Source organism: Lates calcarifer, linkage group LG1 (assembly GCF_001640805.2).
Source record: "Lates calcarifer isolate ASB-BC8 linkage group LG1, TLL_Latcal_v3, whole genome shotgun sequence".
Lineage (NCBI taxonomy): Eukaryota > Metazoa > Chordata > Actinopteri > Centropomidae > Lates > Lates calcarifer.
The window spans coordinates 2,273,690-2,299,511 of record NC_066833.1 but is presented as its reverse complement, the minus strand read 5'-3'; the positions used below and the strand labels follow the sequence as shown (position 1 = coordinate 2,299,511).

Genomic DNA, 25,822 nt, shown 5'->3' with positions numbered 1-25,822 from the left:
CAGAGCTGCTGTTTGGATGTGAACTGCCTCCCATCCTCATAGATATTTTGCTTGAGGATGCTCCAAAGGTTCTCAATAGGGTTGAGGTCAGGGGAGGATGGGGGCCACACCATGGGGCCACACCATGAGTTTCTCTCCTTTTATGCCCATAGCAGCCAATGATGCAGAGGTATTCCTTGCAGCATGAGATGGTGCATTGTTATGCATGAAGATGATTTTGTTACGGAAAGCACGGTTCTTCTTTTTTGTACCATGGAAGAAAGTGGTCAGTCAGAAACTCCACATACTTTTCAGAGGTCATTTTCACACCTAAAGGGGCTGACCAGCTCTCTTCCGGCCCAAAACATGACTCCACCACCTCCTTGCTGACGTCGCAGCCTTGTTGGGACATGGTGGCCATCCACCAACCATCCACTACTCCATCCATTACTCCATCCATCTGGACCATCCAGGGTTGCATGACACTCATCAGTGAGCAAGACTGTTTGAAAATTAGTCTTCATGTATTTCTGGGCCCACTGCAGCCGTTTCTGCTTGTGAGCATTGTTTAGGGGTGGCCGAATAGAAGGTTTATGCATAACTGCAAGCCTCCGAAGGATCCTACACCTTGATGTTCGCGGGACTCCAGAGGCACCAGCAGCTTCAAATACCTGTTTGCTGCTTTGTAATGGCATTTTAGCAGCTGCTCTCTTAATCTGATGTATTTGTCTGGCAGAGACCTTCCTCATTGTGCCTTTATCTGCACAAACCCATGTGTGCTCTGAATCAGCCACAAATCTCTTAACACTACAATGATCACGCTTAAGTTTTCGTGAAATATCCAAGGTTTTCATACCTTGTCCAAGGCATTCAACTATTTCACGCTTTTCAGCAGCAGAGAGATCCTTTTTCTTTCCCATATTGCTTGAAAATGTTGATCTGCGTAATAATGTGGAACGTCTTTCTTCAGTAGTTTTTCCTTTAATTGGGCTCACCTGGCAAACTAATTATCACAGTTGTCTGAGATTGATTTCAGTGATCCAAAGAGCCCTGAGACACAAGTTTGAGTTTAATTGAAAAACAAAATTTTTTATCTTTAAGACACTTAAATACAATTTGCATAATAATTTGAAACGCAGTGTAGTAGGTTAGGAAATAACAATGACCCAAATGAGGAACAAACCAACAAAATCTCAATCTTTAAAGTCTCAAAAATAAAAATTTCCCCACTACATATAGAGCAGGTCTAGACCGTACTCTTTCTCTTATACCATTTACAAAGAGAAACCCAACAATTCCCACCATGAGCAGCACTAGGTGACAGTGGCAAGGAAAAACTTCCTTTCAAGAGGCAGAAACCTCGAGCAGAACCGGACTCAGGGAGGGCGACCTAGACCGAGTGGGTTAAGACTGGGTGGGCAACATTGCAAAATAGCTGTAAAAATAATAGTGACTAAACAGTAAAACAGTGATAGCAATAACAACACCATTAACACTTACACTGTTACATTTAAAATGTATAACAGTGTCGGCTGAGCTGGATCGTGGGAGCAGCAGGAGACTCTACAGTTCTGGAGGCAGAAAACCTGCAGGAGAAGAAAAGAGATGAAAAACACAAAACTACAGGAGCGAGTGATGAAGAGAGGGGACAGAAAGAGAGAGAGGCAAAGCCTGGATGCTAATGTGTTTGACTGGAGAAACACAAAGTTAGAGTGATGCAGTGATTACAAGTTTACAGTAATCTTGTTGGCAGGACCTGGACAACATTTTCTAAAGTACTAAGCTTAACTGATGCACTGAGACTGACCAAGCCCACTGAAGGTAGAGTGATAAATCACAAATAGCCACACAACGGTTGACTGATATGAGCACCATGTCTCCTACTGAAGCAGAGGTAACAATGATGGACACATTGTTATGACAGCCTCCCCGTGTATGTGTGTGTGTGTGTGTGTTGTGCTGGTCGCACCTGATTCTCATCTGCTCATCACTGTCTGTTATCTACCCCGGTTCTCCAGCTACAATCTTGGGACGAGGTCTCACTGCAAAGTGTGTTCACTCACGGTTTGTCCGAGAGTCTTAAGGATGAGCTTGAAGTCCGTGATGAGGCCTCGTCCCTAGACACTTTAATTTCCTTAGATACCAGACTAGATAACCGTCTGAAGGAGAGACAGAGAGAGCAAGTTGGGTAGCAGCCCCCTCATTTACTCCCCAGTCCCGTCTGCCAGCCCAAGCCCCAGCATCAGGTTCCCGTCTCAGTCCTGGAAGACGGCCCCCCCTCCAGTCCCGCTGTGCCCTGCTCTCCTCCTGACCCTTCCCCTACCACATCTCTGGAGGAGCCCATGCAGTTGGGTCGGGCTTGGCTCACTCCTGAGGAGAAGCAGTGCCGATTTCAGGCTGGACTGTGCCTGTACTGCAGAAAGCCCGGTCACATCATCTCCCGCTGTCCCGCTCGGCCAAAAGGACATGGGGGGATCTCCCTTATGTGGGAGGGGTCTTCTCTATCTCTTATGGGCATGGTGGACTCAGGTGCAGATGAAAGTTTCATCGACTCCTTTTTGGCTGCTCAGAGCAACTTGCCCCTGGAGGAGCTTCCTTCACCTAAGGAGGTTACTGCCCTGGATGGTAGGCTCCTCTCCCGTGTGACCCCCTGCACCCGATGGTACCCCCACGCTATCATGATTTAGCAGAGGTTTTCTGCAAGCTACGTGCAGTCTCCCTACTCCCTCACCGCCCTTACGACTGTGCGATTGAACTCCTTCCTGGCGCCCCTCTCTAACATCTCCTGCCCTGAGAAGGCGGCTATGGAAAAATACATACGGGAAACTCTTGCTGCCGGCCTTATTCGGCCGTCCTCCTCCCCTGTGGGAGCGGGTTTTGTCTTTGTCAAGAAAAAGGATGGAACGCTTCGCCCTTGTATAGACTACAGAGGACTCAACCACATTACCATAAAGAACAAGTATCCACTCCCCATCATCGACTCTGTCTTTGCTCCACTCCACCAGGTATCCATCTTCACTAAGTTGGATCTGAGAAATGCTTACCACCTGGTCCACGTATGCGAGGGTGACGAATGGAAGACGGCGTTCAAGACACCTCTGGGCCACTTCGAGTACCTGGTTATGCCTTTTGGTCTCACCAATGCCCCCGCTGTTTTCCAGGCGTTAGTTAATGACGTGCTCAGAGACGTGTTAAATCAGTATGTAGTTGTTTACCTGGATGACATACTGATTTTTTTTTTCTTGCACCCCATCAGAGCATTACCATCATGTCAGGTCTGTTCTCCAGAGACTCTATGAAAATAAACTGTTTGTCAAGGCAGAGAAGTGCCATTTTCACACTCAATCTGTCAGCTTTTTAGGTTCCATTGTGGAGAGGGGCCAGATGCGTCCAGACCCAGCTAAGGTGCAGACAGTGGTGGAGTGGCCCTGACCAGAGACCCGCAAGCAACTCCAGAGGTTTTTGGGTTTTGCCAATATCTCCCGTCGATTTATTCAGAATTACAGCAAAGTAGCGGCACCCTTAACTAGACTAACCTCTACTTCACTCCCTTTTTCCTGGACTCCTGAAGCTGAGTTAGCTTTTTCTAGTCTCAAGTCTAGTTTCACCTCTGCACCAGTTCCAGTGCACCCAGACCCATCCAAACAGTTTGTTGTTGAGGTGGATGTCTCAGAGACGGGGGTCGGGGAAGTTCTCTCACAACGCTTGGTGGTGGATCAGAAACTTCACCCCTGTGCCTTTTTCTCTCGCCACTTATCCCCAGCAGAGAGAAACTATGATGTTAGAAACAGGGAGCTCTTGGCTGTGGTACTGGCTCTTGAGGAGTGGCAACACTGGCTGAAGGGAGCAGAACATCCCTTTGTCGTTTGGACTGACCATAAGAACTTGTCCTATCTGCAAACCGCCCGCAGGCTCAACTCTCGCCAGGCTCGGTGGGCCCTGTTCCTCGGCAGATTTAATTTTACTCTTTCCTATCGTCCAGGTACCCGCAATCTTAAGCCTGATGCACTCTCCCATCAGACCAGTCCAGAGTCATCTGGAAAATATACTACCACTGTCCTGCATAGTATCAGCTGCTCACTGGGAGGTGGAGACGCTGGTGAGGGAGGCTCAGCAGTCTCAGCCAGGTCCAGGTAACATACCTCCTAATCTTCTGTTTTTGCCTGAGTCTGTTAGGTCACATGTACTCCAATGGGGACACTCTTCTAAGCTGGCCTGTCACCCTGGCGCCCAGCATACCATCAAGTTCATCCGGCAGAGGTTCTGGTGGCCAACTCTCACTAGAGATACCAAGGACTTTGTGGCAACCTGTTCCATCTGTGCCCGAAGTAAGGCATCCCACCAGCTACCTGCTGGGCTCCTACGTCCCCTGCCCATCCTGGGCCGTACCTGGTCCCACATAGCTTTGGACTTTGTCACTGGCCTCTCACCATTGACGATCGCTTCTCCAAGGGTGTCCACTTTGTCCCTCTTGTTAAGCTCCCCACAGCCCAAGAAACCGCAGATCTTCTCATACTTCATGTGTTCAGGATCCACGGTTTCCCCCAGGACATCGTCTCAGACCAAGGGCCCCAGTTCACCTCTCAAGTCTGGAAGGCATTTTGCAAGGCTCTGGGGGCATCCGTTAGTCTGAGTTCTGGGTATCATCCGCAAACCAATGGCCAGACAGAGCAGGCAAATCAAGACCTCGAGGCAGCCCTTCGGTGTGTCACCATGCATCTTGAAGTACTCACCTCCCTTGGATAGAATATGCCCACAACTCCCTCATCAGCTCCACTACAGGTATGACCCCCTTCATGGTAATGCTGGGCTCAAGCTTCCCACCTCCCTCAGGATTCACCCCACCTTTCACGTCTCCTTGATCAAGCCAGTGTCTTCCGGCCCCCTCTGTCCCCCGTCGGACCCCTCCTCCCCCCCCCACATTGTGGACAACCATCCTGCCTTAACTGTCAGGCGCGTACTTGATGTGCGGCGCCGGGGTTGAGGCTTCCAGTTTCTGGTGGATTGGGAGGGGTACGGTCCGGAGGAGCGATCCTAGATTCCCAGAAGTTTTTTTTGCTGTTTGTTTTGCTCATCACCGTCTGTTATCTACCCCGGTTCTCCAGCTACAAGCTGCCAGATCGTCACAGATCTCCACGTGGTAACGTCTGGCCTAACCTACTGAGTTAATCTCAGAATAGTTACTAGCATTTTGTAGTTTTTCTTGGTGAAAGTATTTACTTTTGTTTGCTGTCTTATGCCTCAGCCTTGCCTGACCAGCGCTGCCGTCCACCCCTGCCTCCAGACTCAACTCGGTTGCCAGTCTCGCCGGTCTCCCGGCTGGTCTCTGCACTTTCCCTGGAACATCGGCCCGGCATCCTGGGGGCCTTGGGATCCCTTGACTCCCTAACTCCATCTGTACTCCATCTGTACTGTGTCTCAAGTCTGCTTTCTGGGGTTCAGCCTAGCTTTAGCCTGACCATGACACACATAATTATACAGAGAACACATCAGATCACCAAGAAACCAGCAGGATGTTCTTCAAAGGATTTCTCCAGGCATCAGCAGGAGGCCCACGAGAAAGTCTGAGACAGCCAGAGAGAGGAGGAGGATGTTAGTGGGTGTGTGGAGCTGCCTGGAAGAAAAGAAAAAATATCATTAATCCAATAAGTCCTCATATCTAACTGATTTAAAAGCCCAAACAATTTTTAAAAATAAAATCTTTGCTTCACCTCTCTCATATTCCCTTAATTTGTTCTCCCGGTGTCTCTAACGTCCCTCCTCCCTTGCTCTACAAATCACATCACAACAAGGTCTTTCAGCTTTTCTTGGAGGATCCAGGGCCAGATGAAATACATAGTATAATATCTCCAGCATGTTCTGGGTCTACCACTGGGTCACCTACTTGCTGGATGTGTCCAAAGGGAGGCATCCAGTAAGCATCCCATGTAGATGCCTGAACCACCTCAACAGGTTCCTTTCCACAAGAAGGAGCAGTGGCTTTAATCTAAGCTCCCTCCCTAGCTCTGAGATTCTTACACTGTATCTCATTCTTTCAGTCAATACTCAAAACTCATGGCTGGAAAGTAAATTGACTGGTCAATTGAGAGTGGGCTCAGTCAACTCTTCAACACAGCTGTCCAGTCTTCAGTCTCTCCAGTCTTCCAACTCTACCTCCTCCACAGAGGAGATGTTGGTTGGGTTCAGGTGTGCTCTTTCCACTGCTCGACAGCATCTCCAGTCAGGGTCAGCAGTTCTCCTCCCCTGCTGAACACAGTCTGAGCCACAATGGTTTGCTAGAACTTCCTTGAGGCCAACTGAAAGTCCTTCTCCATGGCCTCCCTACACTCCTACCCCATCTGGGTTTTAGCTTCAGGGACCAGATCACCACAGCTGCAGCCTCTCTGGCCTCTTGGTATCTGTTTGCTGCCTCAGGAGATCTCTAGGACAGTCAAGCCTTGGAGGCCTCCTCTGTCACCTCCAGTGTCCACCACCTAAGGGCTGCTGCCATGACAGACATGACAACCTAGTGACCAAAGCTCTGAGCAGCCAACTCCACAATGCAGACTTTGCTAAGACTCCATGTCCCTAACCTTCCTGAATGCATGGGAAATTCTTCCAGAGGTGGGAAATTAAGACTGACAAGTGCCTGCAGCCAGAGTGATAGTTTCTTAGATCTCACATATTACATGGTGTGTCACCACTCAGCATTCTAGCTGCAGCACTCTGAACCATTTGTAGACTTTTAGTGCTAGCATGTGGCAGGCCCAAAAAGAAAACATTACAGTAGTCAAGTCTAGAGGAAACAAAAGTGTGAGCAAGAATTTCAGCATCTGCCATAGAAAGAAAAGACTGAATACTAGCTATGGTATGGATCTGAAAAAGCCAGTCTTGGTGACTTGGTGGTCTTTGACCCCTTACTGCTTGTTTTTGCTGTCAAGCAGATGGAGATTGTTAATTTGAATATAGCACATACAATAAGATTGATGTTATGATGCAAATTAGTGACATTAGACATAGTTGGGCATAATAGTAATTAAACAAATTTTCCAGTCTCAGGTATGTACATTATTTTATTGATTCTGCTATGCTATATCATTGCTGTTCCATCATCACATTGTCATTAAACTAGCAACGGAGACCACAAAAAACATTAGAAAGAACCTTATTGCAATAATAAAACAACTGTGGTCATTTTGTCCTAGATGTCCATCTAGTCAGAGTTCTTTTTAAAATGATCCTTGATATGTGGGAATATGCATCAACCTGCATTAGTGGGATACAAACATTACCTCGGCTGCATTCAGACCGGAAGCAGTTTGAGGAGTCTACAGTCTACAAGAGGTTAATGTGCTGATAGAAAGAGAGAGCAGGTTCAAATGCACCAGATGCTCCTGCCTGGTTACTCATGTGATTAGAAGGGATGCTGTGCCTAATCTGAACCTGAGTGATAGTTTCTTAGATCTCACATATTACATGGTGCGTCACCACTTTGTTACTGTGACAATAAGCAAATACAAACAGACCTCACCAACATTGTCTCTATTTATTCATAGTAACAGTGAGACAACAGCTCGATCATGAGGTCGCTGTCACTTGCACCCAGCAAACCACAAATAAAAAACTTTAACTCTACATATCTGCTAATGATCCCACAGACTTCCCAGAGAAAAACATTAGTGAAATTTTCATAGTGTCTAATTGAAGAAAATAAATGAATTAAATAAGGTGTAATATACAGCAGTGCCTGACCAGCCACTGGAAAGTAAGTAAGTACAATTACTTGAATAGTGTTTTTCTATAATGTTTAAATCCTTTTCTTGAATATTTCCATAGTATATTTCCATGTCACTTAATAATGATTATGTGGTGTAATTATATATCACTCAGAGAGGCCATTCTGCATAATGAGAAGACAACTGATGATATTTAAAGACGTTTTCACAATTATAATCCCATAATGTACCAATGTGACACTTTGAACACGTGTGTTGCTCGTGGTTACAGAGAGGTCATCTTTAAAAAGAGACTCTGCAACACTTTTCTTATACACTGTTTATTTACTGTGTACATTTACACAAACATTTTTTTACATTTTGAATTCAGTGAAAACCTTTGTAAAGCAGATCTCATTTCACTCCTTACAGTATGTTGGCCTCACAGGAGCCAGGCTGCAGTATCTGAAGAGTGACAATGAGTTTAACAGCTTTCCTGAACCAGGGGTAAAACAAGGCATAGATCACAGGGTTTAGACAGGAGTTGAAATCAAAGAGAAAGAACACAATAGATGCAGGTGAGGTGTTGAACAAGTTGTCCCCTGCAAGAGAAACACCGTAATATGGACAGAAACATATTAGAAACACAACTACAAGAACACCAAGAGTCCTGGCTGCTTTCAGCTCAGATTTCTTTGTTGTTAGAGAAGCTGAACGCTGGAGAGTGACAGCTGTAATGTGAGAGCGCATGGCACGAGCCTGAGACACAGCCACCACAAATACTCTCATGTACAGAATTATGATGATGGTAACTGGAAAAATGAAGGTCAAAACAAGGTCAACAACTCCAACAAAATGATCAATAACAATCACGCATTCTCCATAACAGGAACTATGTCTGTCTGGTTGAGTCAGGCCGTCCTTTACAAAGAGACCGCTGTAGAAAACAGAACAGAGCCAACACAGACAAACACAGAGTTTAACTCTTCTGCCAGTGACTCTGGTGGTGTAATGCAGAGGGTCACAAATAGCCACATAACGGTCGACTGATATGAGCACCATGTCTCCTATTGAAGCAGAGATGATGATGATGGACACATAAGTAAACAGAGAACACATCAGATCACCAAGAAACCAGCAGGATGTGTTTCGAAGGATTTCTCCAGGCATCAGCAGGAGGCCCACGAGAAAGTCTGAGACAGCCAGAGAGAGGAGGAGGATGTTAGTGGGTGTGTGGAGCTGCCTGAAGGGAGAGAGAAAAACATCATTAAACCAACAAGTCCTCATATCTAAATGACAAAACAGCCCAAACTATTCAAGGAAAGAAAATCTCATGTGCAACAAGCTCAGAGACCACTCTCTTTGTACATCTACAGAGGCTTTTCATCATTTGACATTGAAAAATGTAGGTTCAGTTTGCCTGCCTGAAGTGGGAGATTGAGATGATGACGAGCAGGTTGAGAGCTACAGTGAGCACAGAGATGAAGGACAGCACAATGTCAAGGAGCACAGCTGCAGACCAAAGAGATGTGGGCTTCCTGCAGGAGGTGTTGAGGAGTAGTGGAAAGCAGAGCTCTGCTCCGTCCTCAACCTCCATCTTCAGAGAGCTGAGTCATATAACTGCTTCACCTCTCTCATATCCCCCCCTCGTTCTCCCAGTGTCTGCTGGACTCTAATGTCCCTCCTCCTTTGGTCTGCACATCACATCATATTTGTCATTTTCCCTTCAAGTCCACCTGTTTCACCATCTCTCTCCTTTATGCCACCACCCCAGCTCCCCCACCCCACCATTTACTCTGTACCTTTGTTACATACAGTATGTCTCCTTGATCTTACGCCCTGTTTAAATGACAACAATTTTGCAAAATACTGTTTTTCCTTTTTCCTGTTTCCAAAGTTTTTCCTTTGTATTGTAAAGAAGTAGTGTGCATGCAAGACCAGTAGATAGCGACGTAACTTCATGAGTCTGCAGCACAAACACAGCTCGATAGTCCGCCATTCTTTGTTCTTGTATTTGCAAATGATAATTAGAGTGAAAATGTAATGGTCATGCACAAGCTGGGCAATGGTGTCAGAGTTGTCACAAAAACTGCCTATTGCCAGTTTATAAGGCAACAGTAACAGTGCAGTTTTCAAAACATTACACTCTGGAACTTTCAAAGTTTGCATTTTCAGGCCCCACAAAACACTGCTGTGTTAATGAAAGGTCAAACTGCAACAAAGGTTTATCATTTTTTGAAAAAACTGGTGTCATGTCAATAGGGCCTTAGACATCACTAAGAAGGGCCATAGCATTCCCAGAATCTCCCCAAGACTTTTATGCAAATATAGTCATTTTTGTAGAATGTAAGAAAAGCAGGATACTTTTACAGAACCTGATTTATTTCATTTCATTCTTTCATTCTATCTCATTCTTTCAGTCAATACGCAAAACTCATGGCTGGAAAGTAAATTGACTGGTCAATTGAGAGTGGGCTCAGTCAACTCTTCAACACAGCTGTCCAGTCTTCAGTCTCTCCAGTCTTCCAACTCTACCTCCTCCACAGAGGAGATGTTGGTTGGGTTCAGGTGTGCTCTTTCCACTGCTCGACAGCATCTCCAGTCAGGGTCAGCAGTTCTCCTCCCCTGCTGAACACAGTCTGAGCCACAATGGTTTGCTAGAACTTCCTTGAGGCCAACTGAAAGTCCTTCTCCATGGCCTCCCTACACTCCTACCCCATCTGGGTTTTTGGATGTCTGTCTGCTGCCTCAGGAGAGCCCTAGGCCAACCAAGCCCGAAAGGCCTCCTCCTTCTCCACCCATGTCCAGCATTTCCTGGTTGCTGCCACAAGAGTTACTGACAACCTTGTGACCATAGCTTTGAGCAGCTGAAGCCATAATGCAGACCTTGAACAGGGTCTGCTCAGATTACATTTCCCCAACCTTTCAGAATTCACTGCCCAAATCTGTGGAGTAACCAGGCACCACCATATCTGTGACCGCACACAACACTTTCTGTCCATATGCACCCAAAAGCAGTATTTTCCCCATACAAACAGTCACAGACTTCATCTGACCAGCATGTGATTGCATTATCGCAATTTTCTCATTCTTCCAGGAGAAGTCCAGCACAGAAGTTCTGAGCAGGGAACTTGTGAGTATCCCTACACCTTCATGCCTCTCCCTCTGCACAGCTCCTTACGTGGAGTTTATTTCCACAGTTTGCACAGAACATAATGGTAAACCCAGTTACATCTAGTCTGTACCAGGGTACAGCCTAGTACAGGGTTCACCAAAGCCCTTGCCTTTTGCCTGCAGAACAGCAGCTCCATGTTATGCAGTGGCTACAGACTTGGCCGCCAGGCAATCACCAGGAAGCTCCCCACCCAAGCCTAGCATCACGATGTGACCCTATGTTTGCTTCATATCAAAAATCTTGACTCTTGGTGGTTCTTCAGTTGCCTCTGGTTTGGCCCCTCACCTTGCCTGCATCATCGTAGTGTACTCTGCTTTGTCTTGGTATTGTCATTTTTAGCATAAACTTCAAAGGGGTTTAACATTTCAAATGTCAGTTTTTTGATGTCTTATATTCCCTTTAATAATGAAGGTAAATACTCAGTGTGGCACAGTATCATTTTGAATGCATGTCCTCACATATTACATGCTGATATCTGTCATGTTTTGCATGAATTTACATGTTTTATGCTATATAGTTATAAATGATGTAGCTATATGAATTATGCTTATTAAAGTACAACAAGAGAAAGTTTCAGATTTTATGGGAGGTATGGGAAGCTGTCAGAAAAGCTACACAAGAAAAGTCTTATGTTGAGTTATTGCATCTCAATGACAGGGATATTGGTTGATTTTTACATGGTGTGAAAACATTTGAGTTGTTTTTAAAATTATGAAGTCATAAATGCGAATGAAAACTGCAGTTGACCAACCAAATTAATGTTACTGTGTAACTGAGACGTGGAACAAAAGCAATGAAAATACTGTAATCAATTTGATAAATGTTGTGTATCTTTGTTAAATGACATGTTTCTTAAGGCTTTGTGTGAAAATCTGGTGGCTCTGTTGCTGTGTTGTATTTAAAAGCTTCTTAAGAGAGACTGTTAAAGGGGTGTAACATGTTGAAAAAGATCTCATAGGTCAGTTCACAGATTACATGAACCTGGGTGATTGTCTTCAAACAGTGCATGGTGCTTATTTGACTCTCAGCAGTGGCCTACTGCATATACCAAAAGCTGAACATGAGCCTTAAGACTACAAAGATATGAAAAGACACGTTTCTGCAACAGCCAGTAAGTGTCCGAAGAGAGGCACATTTTATTAACAACACACAATCAAATTTCTAACTATAACAAACCATTTATTTGTTATAGTTTAAATTAAAATTTGATATAACATGCAATGGAAACATTTTGCATGTGAAACAGACAATGCATACAGCAACATAGTAAGTCCCTGACACAACAATGCCTAATAATGTTTGTTATATTCATATATCCTAGTTTGTAGTTTGAGGGGAGTAGTGAATTTGTGAATTCACAAACTACACACCATGATCAAAAAAGATACAACATTTCATGTGAAACTGTCAATGATAGCAACACACAGAGTGCTTGAAATAATTTCTAGAGGTGTTTTTGTTCATAAAAAATACATGCCTCATATTTTCATTCTCTGGATTTGGTAATTCACTCACTGAACAACATGAACATATTAATTTGTCTCTATGGAGATGGTGTCATCTCAGTCACTCCACGGCCTCTCTACAGTATGTTGGCCTCATGAGAACCAGGCTGCAGTATCTGAAGAGTGACAACTAGTTTTAGAACTTTTCTAAACCAGGGGTAAAACAAGGCATAGATCACAGGGTTTATACAGGAGTTAAAATAGAAGAGATAGAGCACAATAGATGCAGATGAGGTGTTGAGCAAGTTGTCCCCTGCAAGAGAAACACAGTAATATGGACAGAAACATATTAGAAACACAACTACAAGAACACCAAGAGTCCTGGCTGCTTTCAGCTCAGATTTCTTTGTTGTTAGAGAAGCTGAACGCTGGAGAGTGACAGCTGTAATGTGAGAGCGCATGGCACGAGCCTGAGACACAGCCACCACAAATACTCTCATGTACAGAATTATGATGATGGTAACTGGAAAAATAAAGGTCAAAACAAGGTCAATAGCTCCTGCAACATAATTAATGACAATCACACATTCTCCATAACAGGAACTATGTCTGTCTGGTTGAGTCAGGTCGTCCTTTACAAAGAGACCACTGTAGAAAACAGAACAGATCCAACACAGACAAACACAGAGTTTAACTCTTCTGCCAGTGACTCTGGTGGTGTAATGCAGAGGGTCACAAATAGCCACATAACGGTCGACTGATATGAGCACCATGTCTCCTATTGAAGCAGAGGTGATGATGAGGGACACATAATTATACAGCGAACACATGAGATCACCAAGAAACCAACAGGATGTTCTTAGGAAGATTTCTACTGGCATCAGCAGGAGGCCAACAAGAAAGTCTGAGACAGCCAGAGAGAGGAGGAGGATGTTAGTGGGTGTGTGGAGCTGCCTGGAGGGAAAGAAAAAAAATGGCATTAAACTAACAAGTCCGTATATCTAAATGACAAAACAGCTTTATGTTAGTGTCTTCCAAAAAAATCCAAACAATCTTTTCAAAAACACCTGAGTTTTTTTTTCTGATCCACTGTACCAATTGTTGAACTAGTTTAATTGAGGCAATAAAAATATCTTCCTTCATGTCGTGAATCAAAGAAACAATATGAGTTGGTCTAGTTTGGCCTGCCAAGATGCAACATTATACAGTACTACCACAATTCTTTTTGTAAATCCATGTGTTCATATTTCTAAAACTTGAATGAATCTCTGCCTGAAGTGGGAGATTGAGATGATGATGAGCAGGTTGAGAGCTACAATGAGCGCAGAGATGAAGGACAGAAGAATGTTCAGGAGCACAGCTTCAGACCAAGGAGGTGTCGGCTTCCTGCAGGAGGTGTTGAGTTCTGGAAAGCAGAGCTCTGCTCCGTCCTGGGTCCCCATGTTCAGTGAGAGGAGGACAGGAGAAACTGCAGCTCCAGCAGCTCTCTTTCTGAAGCCCTCTGTAATACAACAGGTTTATCTGTCTCTGCCGGTTCCTTCATCCCTCCCTACCTCTGTCTAGGTCTCTGTTGGGAACTGATGTAGCACACCATCGTCATCTCCATCACTTTTTATTGAACCCATTTTTACTGTCTTTCTCTTTCCTACGTTATCACTTCTTATCCACCAGGTCTGATTAAGTGACTTTTTGAAAATGACGGTGGTGTTGAAATTTTTGCAATGTTGTGCCTTTTTGCTGGCAAGTTACTGGAGACAGCAAGCTAAATTAACACATTACATTAAGTTCATTTAATCGTCATATCTACTCCATTAATTTCTGTCTCACAACTGAAACTATAGCATCTGTTCTTCTAGTTGAGCCGCCCTCTGTGATTCTGGGCTGTCTGAGAGTTGACAATAGTGATAGAAATGTTTTAAACAGGTATGTTTCTGTCATGATTCCTGTCTCAGGCCTGTTTATGTTGGCCATTGTGCCTCTGTCTCCTGCCATACTCCACCCACCCACCAGATGTCCCTGGACTTTCTTCCTCTTGCTAGATCCACCTGCTCACCTGTCTCCCATTTCTAATCACTGGAACTTTCCTGCCTACCTACAGACCTGTTTCTAATTTTTCTCATTTGCTCACCAGCCCTTCTCCCCAAGTCAGTGACCAGATTGTTCTGCCTCTCGGTATCCCTCAGTTTCCCTTTGTGCTGTTTATGCTCTGAACTCTTATTACCTTCAGTCTTATTACCTATCAGTATTTTGTGACCTGTTGTCACCTAACTTCCTGAAAGCCTGTATATCCCTCTCCAGGCAAATGCTAGCCTCCCACAACACCTGTTAGCAGACCATATCATAGATACTGATCAGAAACACCCAGACTCTCCAGTCATTATCATCATCCAGTCATTGAGTGATTTGACTGACTCCAACCTAAGAACTGAACAATCAAAATATGAGCAACCAATGCCCCACCAGAGAAGACTAGGGAACACAATGGGGAGCTCTGATCACTCCCTCATCCACTTCATTCCCTCATACAGGCGAAAACAGTCAAAGTTTGGTTCCCTGAGGCCATAGAGACTTTTCATGACCACTAGCAACAACTAGGATGAACACACTGACACAGCCACATCATACATCATTTTAGGATTAGGCATCCCAAGGCGTTCCCAAGCCAGATGAGATACAACATCTCTCCAGCCTGTTCTGGGTCTACCCTTGCGCCTAACAGTTGGACATGCCTGGAAACCCTCCAGTGGAAGGCATCAGGAGGTATCCTGATTAGATGATGAAACCATCTCAACTACTTTAGACATGAAGGAGCAGCGACTCTGCTCCAAGCCCCCTCCAGATGTGAGAGCTCCTTACCCTACCACCCTTCTACCCTCTGATGATGAACCCAGATACCCTCCAGAGGAAACTAATTTCAGCAACTTTTATCCACAACCTCACTCTTTGGGTTACATGCAATAGATACACAAAGCTCATGGCCATAGTTGAGGGCTTGGAATGTAGATTGACTAGTAAATCAAAAGCTTTGCCAGTGAATTTCAGTGAAATGGCAGAACCCTGAGTTCCTGAGTTGACCCTATCTGAGTTCAGTAGTAAAAAAAATTGCTTGTCATCCCAGTTTTAATGTCCCTAAGACAAGCCTGGAGTTTGGCTAGATGATTGGTTTCATCAGGTTCCATTGACAGATAAAGCTGTGTATCATCTGCATAACAATGGAAATTTATGGAGTGATTCCTGATAATATTACCCAAGGGAAGCATATACAGAGTGAAGAGGATTGGACCAAACACTGACCCTTGTGGAACTCCACCTCTAACTTTTGTGTGTATGGAGGAGTAGTTGTTAACATGTACAAACTGAAGCCTATCAGATAGATAGGACTTAAACCAGTTTAGTGCAGTTCCAGTTCATACCAATAAAGTGCTTCAGTCTCTGTAAAAGGATGTGATGGTCAATTGTATCAAAAGCAGCACTGAGATCTAACAAGACAAGTACAGAAACAAGTCCGTTGTCTGATGCTATCAGGAGGTCAAATAAATAAATAAAATATAAGCTCAAATAAACTATTATCCTGTAGAAAGTCACACAACTGTTTTGCAACTGCTTTCTCCAGGATCTTAGAAAGAAAGGGGAGGTTAGATATAGGTCTGTAATTGGTTAATACATCTGGATCTAGAGTGGGCTTTTTTAGAACAGGTTTGATTACAGCTGTTTTATACGACTGCGGAACATAACCTGTTAACAAGGACAGATTTAACATATCTAATACAGGACTGCAAATTAAGGGCAGAGCTTCCTTAAGCAGCCTAGTTGGGATGGGGTCTAAGAGACAGGTTGAAGGTTTAGATGCTGAGATAATTGATGAGAGCTGGGCTAGGTCGATGGGAGAAAAGGAGTCAAGGTTAGGTTTTGCAGCTGACTCTATGGATCCTGTGTTATGACATAAATCTGTACTGATTGAAGGCAGGATGTGATTAATTTTTATCTCTAATGGTAGAGATTTTATCATTAAAAAAGTTCATAAAATCATTGCTGCTGAGGGTTATAGGGATGCGTGGATCTATAGAGCTGTGACTCTGTCAGCCTGGCTACAGTGCTGAAGAGAAACCTGGGGTTGTTCTTATTATCCTCTATTAATGATGCGTAAGAGGCACTTCTTGCATTACAGAGGACCTTTTTATATCTTTTGACACTATCCTGCCAGGCTAAGTGGGATTCTTCCAGTTTGGTGGAACGCCACACTCTTTCAAGCCTACGTGCTGTTTGTTTCAGTGTACGGGTTTGGGAGTTGAACCATGGAGCTTGCCTCTTTCTCTTTATTGTTTTCATTTTTAGGGGGGCGATGGAGTCTAAAGTTGTACGTAATGAGTCTGCAACACTGTCTACAAGATGATCAAGCTGGGAGGGAGTAGCTTCTGCTAAATTAAGATGAGGCACTGGACCTAAGTTAGTGGGAATCATTTCCTTGAATTTAACTACTGCGTTATCGGAAATATTTCTAGTCAGGATGTTTTTTGCTGATAATACATAATCCAGCAATATGAAGTCGAAAGTGATTAAGAAGTGGTCTGATAGAATGGGATTCTGTGGGAAGACTGTTACATGTTCAATGTCAATACCATAAGCTAAAACAAGGTCGAGAGTGTGACTGAAACAGTGAGTGGGTTTATTTACACACTGAGAGAAGCCAATACAGTCTAGTAAAGAGGAAAAAGCAGAACTAAGGCTGTCATTGTTGACATTAACATGAATATTAAAGTCGCCTACAATAATAACTTTATCTGTTTTAAGAACCAAACTCGACAGGAACTCTGAAAATTCAGATAAGAAATCAGAGTATGGACCAGGAGGACGGTACACTACAACAAATAGAACTGGCTTTAATGTTTTCCACCTTGGATGGGACAGACTAGAACAAGACTTTCAAATGAGTTATAATTGAGTTTAGGTTTAGGGTTAATTAGTAAACTGGAATTGAAAATGGCTGCGACTCCACCTCCACGGCCGGTGTCCCGGGGAATGTGAGTATTTGACAGCTTTCCTGAACCAGGGGTAAAACAAGGCATAGATCACAGGGTTTAGACAGGAGTTCAAATAGAAGAAGTAGACCACAATAGATGCAGATGAGGTGCTGAACAAGTTGTCCCCTGCAAGAGAAACACAGTAATATGGACAGAAACATGTTAGAAACACAACTACAAGAACACCAAGAGTCCTATCAGATATCAGATAGCGGACTTCTACAGTAGCCAACTAATTAGTAAAGTCAATGAAATGCTACCAAATAAACCACAAGTCATTCTTTTATACTGTGAATATAGGCCTATAGTTTCACAGGCATATCATATTTCTGGGTTGTGTTTAATTGTTAAAAATAATACCAAGTCAGTGTATACATCACCAAGTGGCAGTCCCAGCCTGGTCAGATGTGAGCATGAACTGATGAAGCCTCTTGGATGAGAGGTGAAACGTCTTCCTAGACAATAACTAAGTCCAGTTGTGTTCGATTGAAATTTCCTTGAAATAACTATGACCTGGATGAATGAGAATATTCACAGGCTTACACCACCAAGGTGAAGTGGTTTAGTCCTGACTTTCACCCTCTGGCACTGGTCAGGATGAGGACTCATCCCTGTGATTCTATTTGTGTGATGAAGGATTTGTGCAATTTAGTAACTGAATTCTCTTTTTTAAAATGCTGATCATTTGTTAAAGTTATTTTAAGCAGGTTGTTTGTGCACATTATTTTCATTCAGGTTGATGACAGAATAAGCGCACTGATTACTGTAATGAATTTTCACTAACTTGGCGTTGGTTAAACAGCACAAAAGTCTTCAAAAAAATCTTCAGGCTGAAAACACAGGATTAATAAAAACTAATTATTCAAGTATACTCAGACACTTTTGTTCCTCTGGCTTAATGTGTTGTTGCTTGGCTTGTGTGTACAGACAAGGGAAAAGCTTTTTAGAAGAACTCATGGTGACAGAACACAAACAGGGATAAAGTGCATGGTGAACGGCTGTAAACTCATAGCAAAACATAACCAAAGGCCCAGAAACTCAGGGACCGTACAGTTTTATCCCTGATGGATGATGTCATGTCTGAGGATGTGGTAACTCAGCCTCTTTCTTTGTCTCAGTCAGAACCAAAAATGATTTTCTTACTAGTTTCAAAATCATTTAATTTGGACTTCCCGTGCACAAATCGCATACTCACCTTCTAACATAATCAATTAAGACATTACACAAGACAAGATATGGAACTTGATAGTGCTGTCGAGAAGGAAACAGTGAATACAAACAGGGATCATGTGTCAGCAAATCATTCACAAATCTTTGACAAAATAAAGGTGACCAATTGATCAGACAAAAGAATAAAGAGTTTGTAACAGCGATGTGATGATACAGAACCATTCTGTCATTGATGAATAAGACAGACTAATGGAAGTAGATGAATAAAACATCTTTCATCAAACTACCTGGAAACATTTGTTCAATCAAATGATTTGGGTTACTGAATGGTTGGACAGTTATTCCATATGATATCAGTTCCCAGTGAAGAACCGAATGTGGCCTCACTTATGCAGAGATGAATCTCGTTGTATAGAATGAACTTGTTTTTCTTCCCTCTGGAGATTTTGATTGCTCATTCCTACATTGGCCCCTAGGTCCATCACAGTTGGTTGCCTAAAACTGGCCATTTGACCTTTGTACTTGCTGATAGCTGAACTCATTTGGGAAGAGTTTTTCCCTTTTATCTGCTTCTTATCAGAGTGATAGGGGAGCAGGTTCAGTTCCTTTTATGAACCTGCATGTCTTGGACTGTGGGAGGAGGCCAGAGTACCTGCAGGAAACCCTGGCAGGCACAGGGAGAACATGCAAACCCCACACAGAAATGCATGACCTTGACCCCCACTTGTCCTGAGAGGTTGTGTGGCTCAGCTCCTGTCTGTTTGGTTGCATCTAGAAGCTTCTCAGCATCCTCCCAGGTCCATATCCTTCTCACTGCGGACAAACTATTTCTTTGTCGAGCCTTTGCCGTCCTGATTGTCCACACTGATTTTATTATGTTTGTCTGTTCTGCACACATCACATCTATTGATCTATTGCAAGTCTGTCCATCCTGGAAGACAGATCTCTCCTTAGTGCTCACCCTGAGGTTTTTCTCCCCACATATCTGGCTCTTTAGCTGCTAAATGCTACCAAACTGTTTGGGTTTTCAGAGTTTGACTGAGAGTGAGAGTGAACCAAAATTGTGGGCCAGAAATCCAAAGAATGAGAAAAAGAAACAGCTGAGGGGAACTGCAGACTCAGGTGAAAATCCTCTGTGGGGTTTTGATTTGAGCGACCCCCTCTCACATCACACATGCTTATTTGATCCATTTGTTTTAAAAAATATCTGTACATCTATTAAAAATTCAATGCTGTGTCATTGGTATTATCACATAATTGTTTAGCAATGATTACATCACATGTCATGTTGTGGTTGCAGCGCATGTTTGTGCTGAAGCTTGTTTTTCTTCACACCTCTGATTGCAGTGAAACCTTAGAGGTTGAGATGTCATCATCTGACACCAGGAGCCACACAGGTGTGAACAAACTTCCTGTCTGGAGAGGTCCCGCTCTCTGTTATTAGACGCAGCTAATGGGCTGCTTTGTTCACAGAGAGGCCAACTAAATCTCATGGGGACTGTGTGTGTGTGTGTGTGTTACGGGTCTACTGATGGCCACAATACACAGGCAAATTTCACAGATTATGTACAGTAAATGGTCATTTTCCCCAACTAACACTGATCTATGGAGAGATGAGTGTTGCATCAGGTTTCAGTTCTGCTCATTACGTCTGTTGCATCACTCACATTAACTTTGTCTCCTTTGATAATACTGTCTTCTGACTTTATTGTTATCATGAAGTTTTTCTTTTTACCATTATAGGTTTTCTCTTTTTTAACATACGATAGCCTTTACTGGGTGCTTCACTTGTTGTGTACCTCACTTTAGGACATGCTTTGCCCCATTTGTGACCAGAATCTGGTCGAGTAGTCGTCAAATAACAACATTAACAAAACATGTAAAATTAAGAGATAACTTTGGTATTTTTGAACCTGGACCTGAACCTTAAGGTATCACCATGAACAGCTGCTGCAATGCAACCCAATAGGCAATTCTCCACACCAAATAACATCCATTAAAGTGCTTGTTCTTGCCACTGACAGGCTCAGATTGTCATTATCTATTAGGTTGTTACTGTGTGACTCTCAGTGGTGGAAGAAGTAATCAGATACTTTACATGAAGTAAAAGTACCACACAGTAACACAGACACACACACACAGATGGAGGCAGTGGGATTCCAGCAGCTCCTGAGTTCTGCTCAGTTAAATCCCTGTTTTTGTCAGTGGAGTCTGGTACTGATATATACTGAGTCATGCACATTAAATAAAGTGAATTCAGGTTTTCATTGTGTCTAATTAGTGAATGAATGTGAAAAGCACTCATTTCACCCAGTTATCAGTAACATACAGTATGTGTTGCTGTCCGTGTTTTGTCATGGTCAGAAATCACCTCAAGGCTCTTTCCACCACAGGAACGACATTTCAGAAATCAAAAGTTCCAGGTACTCCTTGGGCTTGGGCTTGCAGTTTATTACAATTAAAGTGAAATTTATTATTCATAGCTCTGTAATAAAAGACCTGTAAACATCTACATCTGCTCATATGACTGCATGTGAATTAACATTAAATGTAACATTTTTAAAGGGCTTTCATTTTTGTTTCATGAAAATTCAAAATGAGTCCACTGACTGGGATACATTAAACGTCGAGACACTGAGCTGCAGCTGTTCAGTCGTTGCACGTCACACATCCATCTGAGTGTTTTTTCCGTGACTGGATCCGTGCACATTTTGGACACTTCTTTTCCACAAAGCAGTGCTTGTGAAAGCAGGCCTTGCACACTGTATAGAGAGAGGCAGTGTCAGCACAGAATGGCATTTGTGTGTTTTATGAAGACAGACACGAATGAAACAATTTGAAACTCTTTTAAGCTGAAATTTCTGCTGCTGTTTATTTTGTGCCTATGTTATAAGACTCTTTGATTACCCACCTCCCACTGTAATATTCATCCCATCTGAATTGGGTTTAAGCCTGCTCTCAACTCTCATCTCATGTCATTGTTGCCTACTTGCCCCCATTTTACAGTACCAGTCCTACATCCTGCATGTCATCAGCATTTGTCTGAGCTCACCCGGACACCGCCGACATATGTCTCTCTGAAAGGGAAAGATGATGTCGTTTTCTCTGCAGAACTCGCAGATAAAACCTCGGGCCAGACAAAGCTGTGTGAAAGGCAGATGGAGAGGTGTCATTCCACAGTGATAAAGTCTCTTGTTTCTATCTAAAAATCTGACCAAATTAAAGAATAACCATAAGCTAATAAAAAAGTTCTGTACAGTGGTAGTGTAACTTCCTGGCTGGTAAAGTTTTCACCCCCTCTTGGAAGTTTTCATGTTTTATTGTTATGAACACAGGTAGATTTAATGTGACTTTTTGACTCTGATCAACAGAAAATGAGGAAATGTGTTTTCTCTAACATTAAATAACATAAAGTTGAAGTTTGGACGTCCTGAATCATTATTAATGAAGAGTTTAACAGTCAAAAACTCAGCTCATCTGTTACTTTGGGGCCATGTAGGCGTGGTCTGATTAGATTTGATTGACAGCGCTGGTAACAACCCACCAACTGTGACGTCAGGTTTTCATTCAGGCGTGGCTAAATCCTGATTTGTTCATGGAAAATACATGACACCACCTTTTTCTAACTGAGTCCAGCCCACTTCAAATCAGTGAGAAAAGCAAAGACAAAAACAGAAATGCAGAAATCTCATGGGACATAGCTCATAACTTTGGCAGAAATGTGGATGTTTGTGTAGAACTCCCTGTGAGTCAGAAACATGACCTTTAGTGTCAGCGTGAAAACAGACCTCTACGCGGTGATTAAATCAATTACAGACCTGCAAACAAGAATCTTAGAATTAGACGTATTCACTCCTTCCAGGTCAGCCTGTTGTGTGGACATGTCTTGAAAAGTTTTACATTTCTGGATGTTGTCATTTTTGCTGCATAGTGATCATGAGTCAACAGTTTTTCAAGTTCCTCTGTCGCTCCATTAAATGAGCTTTGTTGCTTTTAAGCCATTCCTGTGCAGCTTTGACTCTGTCCAAGTAAAAGTTCAGTATTTCAAACCATGAAGATGAAGAAACATCAATAATATTGTGGATTAGAGATAAACTGTGTGTTCTCCAGATTAAAGTAATAACAAGCCATCCTGCAGACTGACCTCACAGTTTTCAATGTGACTGATGGCAGAGTGCTGCAGCGCCTTGGCCTGCGCCACAAGCTGACCCTTCTTCACCCTCAGCAGGTCGTCCATGGAGAAGACATGTGGCTGCTCAGAGATCAGGTGAGCAGGAAGTTGCTCAAACTCACTCATCACCCTGAGACACAAACACAGGACACAGTCACATTAAAACAGCTTTAACTGAATCCTCTCCAAACCTCCCTGCCACAACGGTTCAACACACACAAAACACAGTAGGACACTGAAAAACATGTCACAGGAAACAACCTTACACAACTAATTACTGGAGCTGTGCTCTGCTCTACCCTGGGTGTCCATCTTTAGGAAGAGGAGGAGAGGAGAAGCTAACTGAACATATGAATTTCTTTGTACAAGAGGCCAGTGTCATCTCAGTCACTCCTGAGCCTGAGACACAGCCACCATAAATACTCTCATGTACAGGATTATGATGATGGTAATTTGTGGGATTTATGCGGCTGTTTTTGGAAAATACACATCACTAAGCATCACAACAGGGGATTAAAATAAACTAGAAGTGTTGGGGAAAAAATCTTGGGGTGTCCCAGGGTGAGGTAAAATGGAAATATATCTGTTCCATAAGACGGGTGGGTGAACACAGTCGTCCATTAGCAGAATATCTTCCTTGAGAATGTTTGATTTTGCAAAACCTCAACACATGACAACATCCGAGGGGGTTACTGGGCAGACCCAGAACACGTCAGAGAGATTACATACAGTAACTTATATGGCCAACAACTGGGCCTAACTATGTATATATAGTTGATTAAATTATGCTCTACTGACTGTGAATAATGTGAATAATCATAAAATAAAAATGTCAACAGCATCCTGTGAAGACACTGGCAGAGGACACCAATGCACTGCAATAACCAGTGTAGTAAAGGTGGCACACTTACTCTGAAACTACAGCCGCCCTCTGTGATTCTGGGCTGTCTGAGAGTTGACAATAGTGATAGAAATGTTTTAAACAGGTATGTTTCTGTCATGATTCCTGTCTCAGGCCTGTTTATGTTGGCCATTGTGCCTCTGTCTCCTGCCATACTCCACCCACCCACCAGATGTCCCTGGACTTTCTTCCTCTTGCTAGATCCACCTGCTCACCTGTCTCCCATTTCTAATCACTGGAACTTTCCTGCCTACCTACAGACCTGTTTCTAATTTTTCTCATTTGCTCACCAGTTTCCCTTTGTGCTCTTTATGCTCTGAACTCTTATTACCTTGTCTGCTATCAGTATTTTGTGACCTGTTGTCACTAAACTTACTAAAGCTACAGTACCTTAGAAAACAGAAATAGAAATGTAATACTGTTTGTCTACATGTCTGCTCTGCAGCAAATGTAACACACAACCTAAGTGCTCTGTCGTTCACTCTGTGTTGTGATATTTGTCCTTACAATGTTTCCGAAGGCTTTTACTCAAAGTGGGACACAGTGGAATTGATGCATAATCAGAAATGCTAAGCTTCAAATCTACAGGTTAGTTATCCTCTAATTCTTGCTACTCTTTAGTCCGTTATGTCGTGGATGCTGGGTTTGTGTGCATGTCATTCCTTTGATGACATTTTATTAGGGCTTGAGTGTGAAGTGTGTGAAGGCCTTACTGGAATTACTTGGATTATTGTTATTCCCGTAGTACAACAGTCACCTTTTTGAGGGCCTAAACATGCTCGAAAACTCACAAAACATTACACACGAATCAGACTTGGCAAAAAATTTACGAATGGCTCTAGAGCACTCCCAGAAAATTTTCAAAACTTCCAGGGACGTCCAGTTTTGACAAATAAAGGCCTGGCTGCTGGTTCATGTATAAACCAGGTAGACTGGTGTTTTCTGTCACTCAAGATAACAAACTGTGAAAAGAGAGCTTGTGTTGTGTCACAACACAACTCTTATAACTCTATACAGCTATACATACACAGGCCTGATGATTCTTAATTTCTTCAGTAAAAATAATTGGGAGGTGAATGTATAATTGTAGAGGATACAGGGGCACATCAAATCACTTTCTTTACTTTTAGCTTTTTAATATCTTCAAATATGTGACCAACCTCTTGCTCTGAATGAAATCCAAAAGGCACCCACACTTTGTTCCATGCTAGTTTAGCCAGATAAAAAAATTAAACAGCACCAGGATATAATAAATGACATCTTCTCTGTTTAAAAAAAAATCTGGGGGCAGGCCGATTGTCTCAAACACAGTTTCAGTGCTTCCTACACCCACAGCCTCAGAGCTACCAAGAACTAAAAATACAGCAGCAGCCAGTGAGTGTCCAAAGAGATACATTTTATTAACATGTTCAAACTATACCAAATAGTTAATTAGAATTACTCAAATATTGGAAATTAATGCTTTAAGATGCAACAGGTTATGTGAAACAGACAGTGAATACAGCAACATGATGAGTGCCTAAAATAACAAGGTCTCATGGCATTTGTCATGTACAGCTTGTAAGCAAGTATATATTCCCTTGGGTGGGGATGGGAGGGTACATTTATTCTAAAAAACATGATTAAACCATATGCACTGTGAAGCTGACAATGAGCAGATCAACACACAGAAATATCAAAATAAACTTTACTAGTGTTTTAGTTCATAGACAATTTGTCAGGAAGTCATATTTCCACTTTATGCATTTCATAATTCTCTCACTGAATTAATGATACTCAGTGAACTCAATGAATATAATCATTTCTTTGTACACAGAGCTGCTCTCATCTCTGTCACTCCACAGCCTCTCTACAGTATGTTGGCCTCACAGGAGCCAGGCTGCAGTATCTGCAGAGAGACAACCAGTTTGACAGCTTTCCTGAACCAGGGCTAAAACAAGGCATAGATCACAGGGTTTAGACAGGAGTTAAAATAGAAGAAGTAGACCACAATAGATGCAGATGAGGTGCTGAACAAGTTGTCCCCTGCAAGAGAAACACCGTAATATGGACAGAAACATATTAGAAACACAACTACAAGAACACCAAGAGTCCTATCAGATATCAGATAGCGGACTTCTACAGTAGCCAACTAATTAGTAAAGTCAATGAAATGCTACCAAATAAACCACAAGTCATTCTTTTATACTGTGAATATAGGCCTATAGTTTCACAGGCATATCATTTTTCTGGGTTGTGTTTAATTGTTAAAAATAATACCAAGTCA

At 42.9% G+C, this 25,822-nt stretch overlaps 2 protein-coding genes across 2 annotated transcripts; both read right to left on the bottom strand.

The window, feature by feature from the left end:
• Positions 1 to 7,820: 7,820 nt before the first annotated feature.
• On the bottom strand, positions 7,821 to 9,270 carry LOC108897628 (trace amine-associated receptor 13c-like). The gene is made up of 2 exons (XM_018697354.2): positions 9,098 to 9,270; positions 7,821 to 8,916 (listed from the first exon to the last, which is right to left on the bottom strand). The coding sequence occupies exons 1-2, from the start codon at positions 9,268 to 9,270 to the stop codon at positions 8,100 to 8,102; spliced, it is 990 nt and encodes a 329-aa protein (XP_018552870.1). The 3' UTR covers positions 7,821 to 8,099.
• Positions 9,271 to 12,171: 2,901 nt separating this feature from the next.
• LOC108897626 (trace amine-associated receptor 13c-like) lies at positions 12,172 to 13,735 on the bottom strand. Its single transcript, XM_018697352.2, has 2 exons — positions 13,566 to 13,735; positions 12,172 to 13,247 (listed from the first exon to the last, which is right to left on the bottom strand). Exons 1-2 carry the CDS (start codon positions 13,733 to 13,735, stop codon positions 12,431 to 12,433), a joined length of 987 nt encoding a protein of 328 aa, XP_018552868.1. The 3' UTR covers positions 12,172 to 12,430.
• Positions 13,736 to 25,822: the final 12,087 nt, after the last annotated feature.

Excerpts from the sequence above, each read along its gene's own strand:
- LOC108897626 (XM_018697352.2), bottom strand. The coding sequence starts at position 13,735 with ATGGGGACCCAGGACGGAGCAGAGCTCTGCTTTCCAGAACTCAACACC. Across the intron at positions 13,248-13,565 it reads ATCTCAATCTCCCACTTCAG|GCAGCTCCACACACCCACTA; the intron begins GCAGAGATTCAT and ends CTTTCCCTCCAG.
- LOC108897628 (XM_018697354.2), bottom strand. The coding sequence starts at position 9,270 with ATGGAGGTTGAGGACGGAGCAGAGCTCTGCTTTCCACTACTCCTCAAC. Across the intron at positions 8,917-9,097 it reads ATCTCAATCTCCCACTTCAG|GCAGCTCCACACACCCACTA; the intron begins GCAGGCAAACTG and ends CTCTCCCTTCAG.